Source organism: Choloepus didactylus, chromosome 9 (assembly GCF_015220235.1).
Source record: "Choloepus didactylus isolate mChoDid1 chromosome 9, mChoDid1.pri, whole genome shotgun sequence".
In the NCBI taxonomy this organism is placed as follows: Eukaryota; Metazoa; Chordata; class Mammalia; order Pilosa; family Megalonychidae; genus Choloepus; species Choloepus didactylus.
The window spans coordinates 47,402,913-47,419,994 of NC_051315.1; the positions used below are offsets into that span (position 1 = coordinate 47,402,913).

The window sequence follows — 17,082 nt, forward strand, 5'->3', positions numbered from 1 at the left end:
ATTAGGGAAGCAATAAAGAACATTAAAGAAGTAAAAAGAACATGGGCTCTGGAGTCTGACAGACTTGTTTAAATCCACAGTTAGCCACTTACTATATGACCATGGGCAGTTTACTTACTCTGAGCCTGGTTTCTTACCTGTAAAATGAGGGAAATTAATTCAGGATGGTTTTGAGAATTAAATGGGATAAAACTTAAAAACATTTAGCTCAGTACCTGACATACAGTAGGCATGCAATAAATATTAGTTCCCTTTCATTATCCTAAAAACAGATTTTATTCTAAGTCAATTTTACCTTCACTTGTAAACTTGCTGATGCAACTCTCCTTTCTAGATCTTCTACCTGTTGAAGAATACTCAAATCCATTTCCATCGCTTGTTCTTCTACTGACCAGTTCTCCACAATATCTCGAGTTATTTGGTTTTCTTCATTTTCATGTAATTCAATAATAGCAACTATATTTGAAAATAAATTAACTTTTTCAATCTACTTTATTAAGTTTTCCCCTTACTGATTTCTTCCAGAAAGAGAATATAATTCCAGAGGTAATATATATCTTTAACTTAACTCACACAGATGTGTCATTTGAGAAATGCAGGCAACCTACTCTTAAAAGTATGAATATTCTTTTTAAGAAATATAAAACTATGTCTGTGAGTGTAAAAAAATATAAGAAAGTAGTAGCAATTTAAGAAATACAAATAGTTACTGCTGAGCAAAATAGGAAAAATGTCTATTAGTAATAAATAATAAAGACATACTAAACTAAGTTTTTAGCTAAAGGAATTAATTATTTTATTACTAAGCAAGAGAGCAGACATCTCTTTTAGGTACATACCATCCTTATTCTTGACACAGGCTTGAGTAATATAATCCAAGTGTTTCTGGATTTGTTTTTGTAATGCCTTTTCTCTTATTCCTCTGAGATGGAGCACTTTGAGCAAAGCTTTTAGGTCCTCTGGGTCAATAATTCTCCACCAACCAAACTGCATTTCTAAATCAAGATACATATGTTGATCTTCTACAAACACTTTGAATATGAAATTAATGACTTATTAACTACATATAAAATCAAAAGACTTATTAACTACATATAAAATTATCAAAGATTCAGTTATAATATAGGAATCCATAATAATGAAATACAGTGAGGGGCTTTAAGCATCTAAATGGACCTACCTTCTGGAATAGGTTTTGGACTAGGAAAATCTACCGGTTTTGCTACTTCAACAGCCGCAGGTTGAGCTGAAGAGACCTTTTCATTTTGTGGTACTGGAAATTCACTCTTACTTGAGGTAATATTGGGAGTCAAGAATGAACTGCCGTTTCTTTCTGATAATCCCATCCCTGATCCTAGACTAGGTAAAGGTGACGTAAATGGAATATTGGAAGTAAGCACACTTGTGGGCCACCCACAAAACTGAAGTCCCATCATAGATACACCACTTTTCATCTGCCAAAAGCAAAACAAAACAAAGTAAAAAAACACGTAACAGCAAAATAATCTAAGTTTGGAAAAATGTTTAGTATTTGAAATTTTTCAAATTCTGGAAATATATTCTTTTGCTTATCACAGTTAGAGGAAAACTAAATACAACAGAAACAACAATATTACTTTCCATGTTCCTATTTGTACCCCAAAGTAATTTTCCTTTTAGATATTCTGTAACAGCAATAAGCTGAAAAGCATTAAAATAAGCAAATGCCTTAGGTTTAGACATATAGAAATCAGTAGTTCTGATAAAGCTTGGTGATAGAAATTTAATTCTTTTCAGTGGTAGGGATTTTATTATAACTATTCAACTGATTCCACCTCAAAGGAAAATCTTTGGGGAGTCAAAGATTAGTTAAAGCAATATAAAAATGAATCCCAGTTAGTCATACCAACCTGAAGAGGTGATAAACCAAATGGATTTAGGCCAACAGGATTCTGAGCAGAAGATGATCCAAGAAGAGGAGCTGGGGCAGGTGAAGGTGACTCAGATGGTGGCTGAGAGGGAGGAGCCACTAAAGAAGTAGTTGACATATCAGCATGGGTAAGTGAAGTGTCATCACAAGGTGTTCTTGGCAAAAGGCTAAACCACTGCCTATTCTTTTCAGTCAGTGTTTTTAACAACTGGTCATTGGGGAGAGGACTGTAGAACTTCCCTGGACTACTTAAACCAGCATTAAACAGATTATTAGAGTCTGTCTTTTCTGCATTGCTTTGTGTTGGTGTTGATTGAAGGCTGCCTAGTGAATGTTTACCACTGTTTTGATAAGACAATGTGCACCCATTTGCACTGCCATTTGGTTTGGAGGTCACAACATCTGACTCAGGAGGCATCTTAGCTACTTCTAAAAGCTTGCTTAATTTGGAAAAAGAGCCAGGTTTCTGAAGAAATAGATTGGTGTTATCTTTTTCTTTAAGATCTTCCTTTTGTTCACAATGATCTTTATTTAAAAAATTTAAAGTGTCCCCGGAAGTCACAAACATTTCTTCTTTGACCTGGATGCTTTCTGCCTTTTTTAATTTTTCTTTTTCTTTTGCAATTTCTTCTAGTCCTACAAATTGAAAAGTATTATGAAGACAAGTTAGTCCAGAAGAAACCACTACTGTTTAATTATATTTTATAACTATTTATCAAATTATATGCATACTTTAGTGTACTTTTCTAGATTACCTAATTATGCTCTATTTTTTTTTATTGTTTAGACTTTCTCTCATTGGAAAATTAATGTACATTCATTAAAAATTAAAATATAAAAAAACATAAAAAGTATTCAAAGCCCTACTACACAACAAAAATTACTATTCACATTTTTATATAAATTCTTTTAGTTCTCTATGCACACATATACATATACTTAAACCTATACAATTAAAAAAAAGGGAATCTTCTTACACACATATTATTCTAACCTACATGCTTTACTAAATTATACTTTGTGAACATCTTTACATTTCAATAAATATACAATTACATCATAAATTTTAATGGCTACAAAGTAGTCAATGGAATATATATTCTTCTATTGATGGGTGTGCTGGTTTGAATCTGTTATGTACCCCACAAAAGCCATGCTCTTTTAATCCAATCTTGTGGGGGCAGACCTATTATTGGTGGGGTCTTCTGAATAGATTATTTCCTTGGAGATGTGATTCTGCCCATTAAAGGTTGGTCTTAATTAGTTTACTGGAGTCCTTTAGAGAGCTCAGAGACACTTAGAGAAAAAACATCAGAGACATTTTGGAGACAGCTGTTGAAAACAGGACCAGGAGAGAGCTAAGAGATGATATCCAGAGTATGCCCCAGAGAAGCTAAGGGAGGACTCAGAGATGTTAGAGGGAAATGCCCTGAGAAACAAGCAAGGAAGCACAGGATCTGAGAGAGAGAAGCTATGACAGAAGCCCAGAGACATTTTGGGAAAAGCCACTGAAACCAGAAGCTAACCCTAGGAGAGGCCCAGCAAACCCGGCTATGTGCCTTCCTATGCCACAGAGGAACCCCAGACGCCATCGGCCTTTCCTCAGAGAAGGAATCTTACTCTTGATGCCTTAATTGGGACATTTTCATGGCCTTAGAACTGTAAATTTGTGAACTAATAAACCATTGTAAAAGCCAATCCATTTCTGGTATTTTGCATTCCAGTGGTTTTAGCAAACTGGAAAAATGAGCATTAGTAGGGCCCAATTATTCACTATTATAAGCAATGCTGTAGATGATGAATGTTTCTGTTATTTGCGTCTTTGGACTTTTTTATCTGATTCACTTTTTTTTTTTTTTTTTTCTATTTCTGTCACCATTATCTCTCTCTCTCTTTTTTTTTTTTAATCTTCATTTTATTGAGATATATTCACATACCACGCAGTCATACAAAACAAATCGTACTTTCGATTGTTTACAGTACCATTACATAGTGGTACATTCATCACCCAAATCAATCCCTGACACCTTCATTAGCACACACACAAAAATAACAAGAATAATAATTAGAGTGAAAAAGAGCAATTGAAGTAAAAAAGAACACTGGGTACCTTTGTCTGTTTGTTTCCTTCCCCTATTTTTCTACTCATCCATCCATAAACTAGACAAAGTGGAGTGTGGTCCTTATGGCTTTCCCAATCCCATTGTCACCCCTCATAAGCTACATTTTTATACAACTGTCTTCGAGATTCATGGGTTCTGGGTTGTAGTTTGATAGTTTCAGGTATCCACCACCAGCTACCCCAATTCTTTAGAACCTAAAAAGGGTTGTCTAAAGTGTGCATAAGAGTGCCCACCAGAGTGACCTCTCGGCTCCTTTTGGATTCTCTCTGCCACTGAAGCTTATTTCATTTCCTTTCACATCCCCCTTTTGGTCAAGAAGATGTTCTCCGTCCCACGATGCCAGGTCTACATTCCTCCCCGGGAGTCATATTCCACGTTGCCAGGGAGATTCACTCCCCTGGGTGTCTGATCCCACGTAGGGGGGAGGACAGTGATTTCACCTTTCAAGTTGGCTTAGCTAGAGAGACAGGGCCACATCTGAGCAACAAAGAGGCATTCGGGAGGAGGCTCTTAGGCACAACCATAGGGAGGCCTAGCCTCTCCTTTGCAGCAACCGTCTTCCCAAGGGTAAAACCTGTGGTAGAGGGCTCAACCCATCAACCCACCAGTCCCCTATGTCTGTGGTCATGTTAGCAACCATGGAGGTGGGGTAGGCGAATACCCCTGCATTCTCCACAGGCTCCTCAAGGGGGCACTACATCTTTTTTTTTTCCTTGTTTTTCTTTTCTTTCTTTTTTTTTTTAACTTTCCCTTCTTTTTTAAATCAACTGTATGAAAAAAAGTTAAAAAGAAAACAAACATACAATAAAAGAACATTTCAAACAGACCATAACAACGGAGTAAGAAAAAGACAACTAACCTAAGATAACTGCTTAACTTCCAACATGTTCCTACTTTACCCCAAGAAAGTTACCTAATATAGCAACATTTCTGTGAACTTGCTCCTACTATATCCATCAGAAATTAACAGACCATAGTCATTCCTGGGCATCCCCAGAACGTTAAATAGCTTATCTGTTCTTCTTGGATTATTGTTCCCCCTTCCTTAATTGCTCTCTATTGCTAGTTCCCCTACATTCTACATTATAAGCCATTTGTTTTATATTTTTCAAAGTTCACATTAGTGGTAGCATATAATATTTCTCTTTTTGTGCCTGGCTTATTTCGCTCAGCATTATGTCTTCAAGGTTCATCCATGTTGTCATATGTTTCACGAGATCGTTCCTTCTTACTGCCGTGTAGTATTCCATCGTGTGTATATACCACATTTTATTTATCCACTCATCTGTTGAAGGACATTTGGGTTGTTTCCATCTCTTGGCAATTGTGAATAATGCTGCTATGAACATTGGCGTGCAGATATCTGTTCGTGTCACTGCTTTCTGATCTTCCGGGTATATACCGAGAAGTGCAATCGCTGGATCGAATGGTAACTCTATATCTAGTTTTCTAAGGAACTGCCAGACTGACTTCCAGAGTGGCTGAACCATTATACAGTCCCACCAACAGTGAATAAGAGTTCCAATTTCTCCACATCCCCTCCAGCATTTGTAGTTTCCTGTTTGTTTAATGGCAGCCATTCTAACCGGTGTTAGATGGTATCTCATTGTGGTCTTAATTTGCATCTCTCTAATAGCTAGTGAAGCTGAACATTTTTTCATGTGTTTCTTGGCCATTTGTATTTCCTCTTCAGAGAACTGTCTTTTCATATCTTTTGCCCATTTTATAATTGGGCCGACTGTACTATTGTCATTGAGTTGTAGGATTTCTTTATATATGCAAGATATCAGTCTTTTGTCAGATACATGGTTTCCAAAAATTTTTTCCCATTGAGTTGGCTGCCTCTTTACCTTTTTGAGAAATTCCTTTGAGGTGCAGAAACTTCTAAGCTTGAGGAGTTCCCATTTATCTATTTTCTCTTTTGTTGCTTGTGCTTTGGGTGTAAAGTCTAGGAAGTGGCCGCCTAATACAAGGTCTTGAAGATGTTTTCCTACATTATGTTCTAGGAGTTTTATGGTACTTTCTTTTATATTGAGATCTTTGGTCCATTTTGAGTTAATTTTTGTGTAGGGGGTGAGGTAGGGGTCCTCTTTCATTCTTTTGGATATGGATATCTGATTCACTTTTTTAGGATAAATTCCTAGAAATAAACTATTGAGTCCTAAGATGTACTTTTCAGTTTTTGAATTATACTGACAAACTGCCTTCTTGAAAATCTGAATGACAATACACCCACACCAGAAATACATTAAGAGTACCTGTTTGCCTGCACCCTTGTTTTAGTTTGCTAATGCTGTCAGAATGCAAAACACCAGAAACGGATTGGCTTTTATAAAAGGGGTTTTATGTGGTTATACAGTTACAGTCTTAAGGCATAAAGTGTCCAAGGTAACACATCAGCAATTGGGTACCTTCACTGGAGGATGGCCAATGGCATCCGGAAAACCTCTGTTAGCTGGGAAGGCACGTGGCTGGCGTCTCCTCCAAAGTTCTGGTCTCAAAATGGCTTTCTCCCAGGACGTTCCTCCCTAGGCTGCAGTTCCTCAAAAATGTCACTCTTAGTTGCTCTTGGGGCATTTTTCCTCTCACAGCTTCTCCGGAGCAAAAGTCTGCTTTCAACCGCTGTCTTCAAACTGTCCCATTATCTGCAGCTCCTCTCTTAGTTCCTGTGCATTCTTCAAAGTGACCCTCTTGGCTGTAGCTCCTCTGCAAACTGTCACTCATAGCTGCACTGAGTTCCCTCTGCCCGTCAGCTCATTTCTATGGCTCCACTGATCAAGGTCCACCCAGTGGGTGGGTCAACACTCCATGGAAATTATCCAATTAGAGTCATCACCCACAGTTGGGTGGGGCACATCTCCACAGGAACACTCAAAGAATTACAATCTAATCAACACTGATAACATCTGCCCACACAAGATTACATCAAAGATAATGGCATTTGGGGGACACAATATATTCAAACTGGCAGAACCCTCAACAAATTAATATTAACATATTAATTTTTCTGGCCAGTAGCTGAGAGTTGAAAAAGTAAATCTGCATTTTTTTCTTGAACATTGGTAATGTTAAATATGTTTTCCTAGATTTATTGGTATTTCGCCTTTGTGAACTTCAAATTCCTATGAACTACTACATAAATGGAATACTATTATTTGCTTTTCTGCAACTTAGAACAAAACCCAAACTCCTAATCAAGATTTACAACACTCTGTATAATCTGGTTCCTGAAAACCTCAACCCCCTTTGCACATCAGCATTGTTCTCAGGGTGCTCAGTACACAGACGATGGCCCTCAGTACGCATACCTTCTATCACTGATCCTAAGCCTGACCCTTGATATCTTCATTGTTACTTAGGGAAACTAAGTGCTTTCTACCTTTCTCAGATTAACACATAAATGTGTGTGGTATAGTATGTTGTCTCTTGGAGTGTTCTTGTTGCATGCCCATGTCCTGTGGAACAATCATGACGGCTCAGAAGAGCCTGTGTATGGTTACTTCTCTGCACGTAAATTACCCCTTACTAATAATCATTGTGATTAGTATCATGTGCATCATTAGTGGTTTGGGTTACTATGCTTCCTGTATAACATTTGGTGCCCAACAGAGTCTTGACATCATGGCTTTTTTGAAGAGAGGGGCGCCAGGTTGAAAAAATTCCTCCTTGGGGCAGTTGGTAATTCATGACTGGTCTTAGTAGCTGTGCCTGAGGATGGCAGAGGCCCTAGAGTGGAACACTAAAAAGGGAGATTAGTAGTGATAAGATTGTTTGAAATTCCACTCTGTCCCTTCTCCTAAGCACCTTAGAGATTTTCATGAGTTTTAAGGGGGCGGTGAACTAGAAGAGGAGATAGCAGTCCCTTTAGAAGGGAAAGCAGGGTAAACTTTCACTTTTTTTTTTTTTTTTTTAATAACAAATGAGGCAACTGGGTCTTCTGGATGTGAAGCCAGTTACTGAGGCAGAGCAGAAACATCAGCAGGAGGAAATTCAGAAGCATACAGTGCAAGAGCTAGGTTCTACACATATCTTGGATGTGTATACCTATGTCTTTCATTAAATTTGGGAAATTTACAGCCATTATTTCTTTGAATAGTCTCTCTCCCACTTTCTTTCTTCTCCTTTTGGGACTCCCAAAATGAGAATATGTTGGTATGCTTGATGGTATCCCATAGGTTCCTGAGGCTCTGTTCACTTTTTAAAATTCTTTCTTCCATTTACTCCTCAGATTGTATGGTTTCAATTGTCTTATCTTCAAGTTCACTGATTCTTTCTTCTGCCAGCTCCAATCTGTTATTGAATACCCCTCGGAAGTTTTTAATTGCTGTTACTGTAGTCTTCAGCCCCGTTTGGTTCCTTTTCATAATTTCCATCTCTCTGTCAAAAATCTCTTTGTGTTCATCTATCATTTTCCTGAGTTCCTTTAGCCTTGGTCTATTTGTCCATGTTTCCCTTTAGCTCTTTCATCATAATTATGAAGATTTTTTAGTCTTTGTCTGGAATATCCCAGGTCTGGTCCCCCTCATTAATGGTTTCTAATGACTTAATTTTCTCTTTTTATTTTTTGTAATCTTTTGTTGAAACCTGGACATTTTAATATTTTAATGTGTTATTGTTTGAATTTAGACTTTGATGTTTCTGTTCCTTAGATTTGTATCCAGTTAATTTTATGACAGCCTTCCTTGAATGTCAAGAGCTGAACAACAACAAAAAAGCAAAAAGAAAAAGAAAACACCTTTCCCAATCTTTGCAGATTGATCTCTCTGAGTGTTCTTCAGGACTTATCAATACAAAGAGTTTGGAGAATAGGGTCCTGCCCTGATCCTTTCTCCACAAGGGTCTTCTTATGGTGGCATGAACCTGTAGTCTTAGGAATTCCTCCATTTACATGGATATAAATGTCCCCTCTTTTCTGGGAAACATTTTCCTCTCCATCCAGGGAGCTGCACTTTATATCCCTTAACAAGTAATCCATTCCTCCAGGCAGCACAACTTGATTGCTCTGTCACAGTTTTTAGTACGAGAGTTCCGTGAGCCACCTTCTTCACATAGGGCAAGTTCTTGGATGGTGAATCTCCCAGGCCACCACTAGACAGATTAAGCCAGACATACATGCTCCCAGTATGTGCACAAGGGTTACTCTGCTATCTTCAGAACTGGGATCAGCAATGCACACACTGGGATCATGGACTGGCTTCATGTCAATCTGGGGAGGGTTGGAGAAGCGGCCAGCCAGGGCACCAGGAGATCCTATTGCTTTTAACAGGGTGCAGTTTTTCGTCTTGATTATGTGCCTGCCCTGTTACTACAGTCCTTTAACTATTTCCTGTAGCTTTGAGAAAGATGTTTCTGCCAGTTCTTGCTGGTTGTTCAAAGCTTCTATCGGGGAGATGGACTCTGAAGCCTCTTACTCTACCATCTTCATCAAGGCAGGACTCCCAGAGGTCATTTGATATATATGTTGCTGTTTAGAGAAATAAAGTGTTTTCTATTCCTCCTCAGACTAAGAATATAGTGTGGTATGAAGGCAGGGTTCTCTCTCTTGGAGTGCTCTTGTTGCTTGTCCAGTCTGCAACTGGACAAGGCATACGCCTGTGAAACTACTATGGGGCTCGAGAGATCCTGTATGCTGTTTCTTCTCAGCTCTTAGTTACTATCGCTAATGAACTTTGTTGTTACTGGCACTAGGTATATTACTTGTGTGGGCTACTTTGAATCTTGCACAACATGAATTTCATTTGATTAACATTTTTCCCTGAAGATATTCAAGGTCTGATATCTTCTCTATGTTATATTAGTTGATAATAAGATTTTATAGGGATTTTAAAAATGGGCATTTAAACTTTTAAATAGATGAATGTGAACTCTAACCTTAATTTATTCAGTACAAATTGCACTTTTAGGGAAGCTTTAAAAAGTGATAAATATGAGGACGGGAATAATACGTAGTTAATACTGTATTAACTTTCATCATCCATTTATTTCATGGTAGTTTCTACCAGTTGGTACTTATTCATCTTTATCAGTCTTCCTTCTCAGACATAGTATTTGCTTATATTATACAACAATTTATATGCTCTCATTCTTTGTCTTCATATATGTTATGTCTTCCCAATTAGATTGTGAACACTTTGCAGATAAGCACAGGTTAATTCTTTTGTCTCTCCATAGCACCTAGCACAAGGCACAATATGGGTGCATGTTAAACACCTGATGATTAAATCATGAGTTTTTAAAGAATATAAGATAAAGAGAAGGAACCTATACCATTATTTTTTCTATAACTTCCATAACACAATATATACCAGTTGCACATCCATTAATGAATTAATAAAAAAAAAGTTATGAAAAAAGTAACCTTTAGGTGAAAAATTATTCCTACTTTGCCTGTACTGTTCAATGACCATAAATAATAGTATAAATTTCAATTAATATTTATATAGCACATTATAGCTTGTTTAGATCCATTATTTATCATGGTCCTAATTACAACCAAAGAATCTATACAGAGCGTATTAAAATTATTCTTTTGTAGAGAGGGAGACCAGGGGTCCAGAAAGGTTAAATGGTAGGCCTGGAATGGAAACTGCGGTCTAATAACTCCAAATTCAATCCAAATTATTTACCTGAAAGGCCTAAAAGAAAAGAAATAAATAGCTGTTTCTGTAAGCTATTCTTATAAACCTTATTAATATCTTAATTAAAATATTTTGATTATGACTAGTATGTAGAATACTATGCTAAACACTACAGAGAATAAGAAGTAAGTATATATGAGGATTACAAGATAAGTGGCTAAACCAGTGATTTAAATAATATGAGGAAATAATATGTGTATCTATTGCTTAAATAATGATATAATTATTTGGTTTTATGAGTTCACAGATAGAAAAAAATTGAATTTAAATAAGACGGGGAAGGGTTTATGAAGGAGCTAGGATTTGAAATGGATTGAGAAAGACGGATGAAATTTAAAGGGTTAAAGAAAAAGTTCGTTAGTGTAATAGTGAATATGATTTGGCAAAGCACAGAATGCAAAAGAATGCACAGAGGAAGGGAAAGCGATGTATTGAGCAACAGTAAGTATACTGGTCTAGCTAAATTCATATAGGGAACAACTTAAAGATAGTTTGAAGTGAGATTTGCATTTAGTCTTAAATGCCAGGTTACATTCATATTTATTACATCATCTTATAGCCAATAGGAAGTTATTTATGGTTTTTGAGAAGAGACATGATACAACAGAATGTAATGAGAGGAGGCGTTGTATATAGAGAAATCAAGGACGTAAACTATTGATAAAGATTTCAGTAGTAAAAAGTTGAAGTCCCAAATAACTTCAATGTTACATGCCCAGGTGAATGACCATACAAGAATATTTAACTGGTCTGAGGTAGGACTCATTATTTTTAAATCTTCCAGGGAATTCTAATTACAGCTAAAGTAAAGTGCCTTAGCCTAAACACCTCTGATTTTATCTGCTCTTAAGCTTTACCAAGGCTCTACACCCCAAAGTAACTTGCATTTACTTGTCATTTTTTAATGCAATTTTATTGAGATACCAGATACTCATCCAAAGTGCACAGTTATTCACAGTATCATCATATAGTTGTGCATTCATCACCACAATCAATGTTTGAACATTTTCATAACTACAAAAAAATAAAAAATAAATAAAAACAGAGCACCCAAAACATCTCATAGCCCTTATCCTCCACTATTATTTATTTATTTTTGTCTTTATTTTCTTACTCATTTGTCCATACACTAGATAAAGGTGGGGTCAATTGCAAGGTTTTCACAATTACACAGTCATACTTTAAGAGCTATATAGTTATACAATCATCTTCAAAATGGTTTACAGTTCAACAGTTTCAGGTATTTCCTTCTAGTATTCCAATATGCTAAAAGCTAAAGGGATATCTATATAACACATAAGAATAACCTCCAGGATGACCTCTTGACTCTATTTGAAATCTCTCAGTCACTAAAACTCTATTTTGTTTCATTTCTCTTCCTCCTTTTTGTCTGAGAAGGCTTTCTCAATCCCATGATGCTACGGCCAGGCTCAACCCCAGGAGTCATGTCCCATGTTGCCAGGGAGACTTACACCTCTGGGAGTCAGGTCTTACATAGGGGAAAGGGCAGTGAGTTTACCTGCAGTGTTGGCTTAGAGAGATAGGCCACATCTGAGCAGAAAAAAGAGGTTCTCTGGGGGTGACTCTTTGGCATAATTATAACTAGGCTTAGCTTCTCCTTTGTAGGAATATGTTTCAGAAGGGCAAGCTCCAAGATTGAGGGCTTGGCCTATTAATTTGGTAGTCCCCAGTGCTTGCAAGAATATCAGGAATTCCCCAGGTGGGGAGGTTTAATATTTCCACATTTTCCCCCAGTCCCTCAAGGGGCTGTGCAAATTTTTTCTATTCTCTGACCAAATTACTCTTGGATTTATCAGGGCATCACACTAACCTGTACAAACCAACAAGATCTCACTCCATAGTCAAGGTTCCATGAAATTATGGTGTTCAAATAAACTGACCATACAAGTTAAATTAGATACTGTGCTACAGAAAATATAAATTTTGCACCAAATAAACATCTCTTCCTTTGGTCTCACACAGAAATTGAAGTTTTAAAGCACAGTCAATATCGTCCTTTACCCTTTATAGTCTGATTTGGCTTAATCCTAACCAGATCAGCTTCATTCATATTTCTAATTGACAACATCTCTTTTTCAGCTTAAGAATTGCTATATGGAGTAATACTGACATTCATAGCTGCAGAACACAGACACCTGAAGTTCCAGAAAACCACCAGGTTATACACAAAGAGCTCAGCTTCTCAGAATTTAGGGATAACTGTAAAGACTCAGAAATAGATGTGACTGCAGCAAGAGCTTACAATCTAGGAAACTTTACCATAAGCCTTCCTCTGATAACCTATGTTCTCAAATTCAATTCTCCGAGTTTGCACATTGTATTCAGCCCATATTAGTAAGGCTTTATAATATTAGTCTTTTTGTTTCCGACTCATTTCACTCAACAAAGTGTCCCCACGGTTCATTCATCTGGTTGCATGCATCACAACTTCATTCCTTCTTGTAGTCACTCAATATTCCATTGTACGCATACACCACAGTTCACCCTTCCGTTCATCAGTCAATATACCCTTAGACCACCTCCATCCATTGCAAATCGTGAATATTGCTGCCATAAATTCCAATAGGCAAATGTCCATTCATGTCCCTGTTTTCAGTTCTTCCAAGTATATATCTAATAACTGGGTTGCAGGATCATATGGCAACCCTATACTTGGCCTCCTGTGGACCACCACACTGCCCTCCAGAGGGGTTGAACCATTCTACTTTCCTACCAACCGTGAATACATCCCTCTCTCCACATTTTCTCCAGCATGTGTATCTTTCTGTTTATTTTTTAAATAGTTTTATTCACACAACATACAATTCATCCTAAGTAAATAATCAGTGGTCCCTGGTATAATCACATAGTTATGCATTCACCACTACAATCTATATGAGGATATTCCCATTTCTTTCACAAAGAAAGAAGTGTGTACTGGTTTGAGACTGTTGTGTACCCTAGGAAAGACTATGTTCTTTTAATCCAATCTTATGGGGGCAGACTTATTGTGGGTGGGATCTTTCGATTAGGTTGTTTCCATGGAGATGTGTCCCACCCAATTGTGGGTAGGAATTTTGATTAGATTATTTCCAAGGAAATGTGACCATGCCCATTCAAGATGGGTCTTAATTAGTTCATTGGAGTCCTTAAGAGATGGTTAGAGAGCAAATGCCCAGAGACATGTTGGAGAAAGCCATTTTGAAACTGTAGCCCGGGAGATAAGGACCAGTAGACATCCCATGTGCCTTCCCATGTGACAGAGGAACCCCATATGCCATTGGTCTTTCTTCATTGAAGGTATCCTCTTGTTGATGCCTTAGTGTGGACACTTTTATGTTCTTAGAACTGTAAATTTGTAACCTAATAAACTCCCTTTATAAAAGCCAATTCATTTCTGGTATTTTGTATTCAGGCAATTTTAGCAAACCAGAACAAAGAGGAAAACAAAATGAAGAATAAACAATAAAAACATAAAATAAAAAGGAGAAACAAAAATAACACCAAGAATTCCATGCCCCTCCCTTATATCCCACTCTTATTAACATTTAGCTTTTGTATATTGTCTTTGTTACATTTCATGGAACTATATTATAATGTTACTGTTAACTGTAGACTCTAATTTGCATTGATTGTATTTTTCCATATACCATCCCATTTTTAACACCTTGCAATGTTGACATTCATTTGTTTTCTTTCATGTAAAAACATTCTTATATTTGTACATTTAATCACCATCACTGTCCACTCAAGGTTTCACTAAGTTATACAATTCTAGTCCTTATCTTCTATCTTCCCTTCTGGTATCATACATGCCCCTTCTTCCATCCCAATTCACACTCAGCTTTGTTCAGTGTACTTACAATATTGTGCTACTGTATACCATTTTGTCTTTTGGATTTTATATACCCTATCTTATTTATTTTATTTCTCTGTCTCTCTTTTTACCTTACTGATAGTCTTCATTTCTATACTTTTCTCCAAACCTCTCTCTCTTGTCTTTTCCTATCTGCCTGTAGTGCTCCCTTTAGTATTTGTTGTAGAGCAGGCCTCTTGTTCTCTCCGAGTTTGTTTGTCTGAAAATATTTTAAACTCCCCCTCATTTTTGAAGGACAGTTTTGCCAGATATAGAATTCTATAATTCTATATAGAATTATTCCAATCCAATATATTTAAGATATTTCAGTATCTTAAATATATTATACCACTACCTTCTCGCCTCCATTGCTACTGCTCAGAAATCCACACATAGCCTTATCAAGCTTGCCTTGTATGTGATGGGATTGCTTTTCTCTTGCTGCTTTCAGGATTCTCTCTTTGTCTTTGACATTTGATAATCTGATTAGTAACTGTCTTGGAGTAGGTCTATTGGAATCTATTCTGTTTGGGGTACGCAGTGCTTCTTGGATCTGTAATTTTATGTCTTTCATTAGGGATGGGAAATTTTGAGTGATTATTTCCTCCATCATTCTTTCTGTCCCTTTTCCTTTCTCTTCACCTTCCTGGACACCCATGACACGTATATTTGTGTGCTTCATGTTGTCATCAATTCCCTAGGACCTGGACATATTTTTCCATTCTTTCCCTATTTGTTCTTTTGTGTCAGATGTCAGACATTCTGTCCTCTACTTTGGTAATCCTTTCCTCTGCATATTCAAATCTGCTGTTACAAGTCTCCATTGTGTTTTTCATCTCTTCTATTGTGCTTTCATTCCCATAAGTCTGCCAATTGTTTTTTCAAACTTTCACATTCGTCCTTATGTTCACCCAATGTCTTCTTTATAGCCTTTTTCACTTTTGCCACATCTTCCTTCAATTCATTGATTTGATTTTTGAATTGATTTAGCATGTTTGTTTGAACATCTTTAATTAGTTGCTTCAATTCCTGCATCTTGTTTGAAGTGACAGTTTGTTTCTTTGACTGGGCCATATCTTTGTTTTTTCCTGGTGTAAATCATAATTTTTTGTTGGTGTCTAGGCATCTGGTTTTCTGATTAATCTAGAGGTTGTTTTCACTCTTTTATATAGGGGTTTCTTGTTGGTTGGCTTTGTTCTCTATCTGTTCTTTGGTGTTCAGTCAACTTATTCTACACCTCTGGCATACCTTCTGTTTAACTGATAAGAATTTTTCAGCTCTTGTTAGGAGGAGAGTGTAATGAGTATCAAGTTTCCTTGAGGATGAGACCCAAAAGGTTGTGAGATTTTCCTGTGAGGCCTCTAGATTCTGTGCTTTTCTTATCCTGCCCAGTAGGTGGTACTTGTCAGCCTACAGCTCTCCACTGGCATAAAGAGATGCCTTGCCTTTAATTCTCAGCAGACCTTGTCCCTTCCAGTGGCATGATTTAGACCCAGGGTCAGTCAGAATCAAGCTTAAGCTGTTCCTGTTTTTTTTTTCCTCTAGCCCCTGGGGTCTGAATTCTCTGAAGGTCTGCCACTTGAGCTGGGCCCTGCCCCCCCCCCCCTTTTCTTGGGGAAGATATGTCATTTAGGGAATTAGCTCCTTCACTTGACTCCTTATTTTGTCTCTCAGACCTATCTTAACTCTACCCTTGCCTAAGTCAGCACTGATAATTGAAAATGCTTGAGGCTTTCTCTAATGAGCTACTAAGAATAGTTTAAAAAAAGGGAAGAAAAAAAATCTCTTTTTTAAAGCCAATCCCCAGCCCCCTGTTTCTCCATTCAAGAGCCAGAGTTGGCACCTGGCTCTTTGGGCCCCATTTCTTGGGGCAGAGATCTTTTCTAGTATTCTGAGCTTGGCCAACTCCCAAAGCCTCTGTTTTTATTTATTTTTATTTTACTTTATTAATTTTTTCCATCAGCCCCGCCTCCTCTCTGCTGAGAGACACCTCAGGGTTCCTTTCCTGCTTGTTCCAGGTTTATCTGTGCCTGTAGCTTATATTCAGTAGTCCAAATTAGTTAACTAAAACCATGATGGAAGCTTGGTTGCAGTACCTTCACTTGTTCCTAGTAGAGACTGCTTCTTTTTCCCACAGGGAAGTGTTCCAACTCAGCCTGCTGAGCCAGTTGAGGAGGGGTGCCAGCCCCTGCCATTTGGGGGGGGCTTTACTTACAGTTCTATGCTGTGGTTTTGGCCCTTTCCCCATTCCAGACTGGTGTACAATGTGTGTGCAATCACAGATGTCTCCCATTCAGCTGTTCCAGACTATTTACTAGTTGTTCCTGGCTGTTTAATAGCTGCTGTAAAGGACTAAGTAAATTTCACAACTTCCTATGCTGCCATCTTGCCCCACCTCCTTACTTGTTGTTTTTAAACAGATTTCTATACTAAAACTTTCATTTCATTCCAAACAACCTCCTCCTCTTGATTCCAGTGATTCAGTTTAAAGCATGACAATTTTTCTATTAGGATTAACTCATCAAATTTATCTCTGATTCCACTATTCTTGCATCT

The 17,082-nt window shown here is 37.4% G+C and overlaps 1 protein-coding gene across 12 annotated transcripts in view; it reads right to left on the reverse strand.

Annotated features, from left to right (window-relative positions):
* BAZ2B (bromodomain adjacent to zinc finger domain 2B) overlaps positions 1–17,082 on the reverse strand; it is a 496,556-nt gene that overhangs the window by 16,329 nt on the left and 463,145 nt on the right. For 7 of the 12 annotated variants that reach the window (XM_037849039.1, XM_037849033.1, XM_037849042.1 and 4 more), the window contains 4 exons: positions 1,890–2,545; positions 1,181–1,454; positions 840–1,031; positions 296–456 (listed from right to left, as the gene is read on the reverse strand). In XM_037849039.1, the coding sequence (XP_037704967.1) occupies positions 296–456; positions 840–1,031; positions 1,181–1,454; positions 1,890–2,545 (1,283 nt within the window). The remainder of the gene's footprint in view (positions 1–295; positions 457–839; positions 1,032–1,180; positions 1,455–1,889; positions 2,546–17,082) is intronic. The other 5 variants (XM_037849040.1, XM_037849036.1, XM_037849043.1 and 2 more) reach the window with 1 other exon arrangement.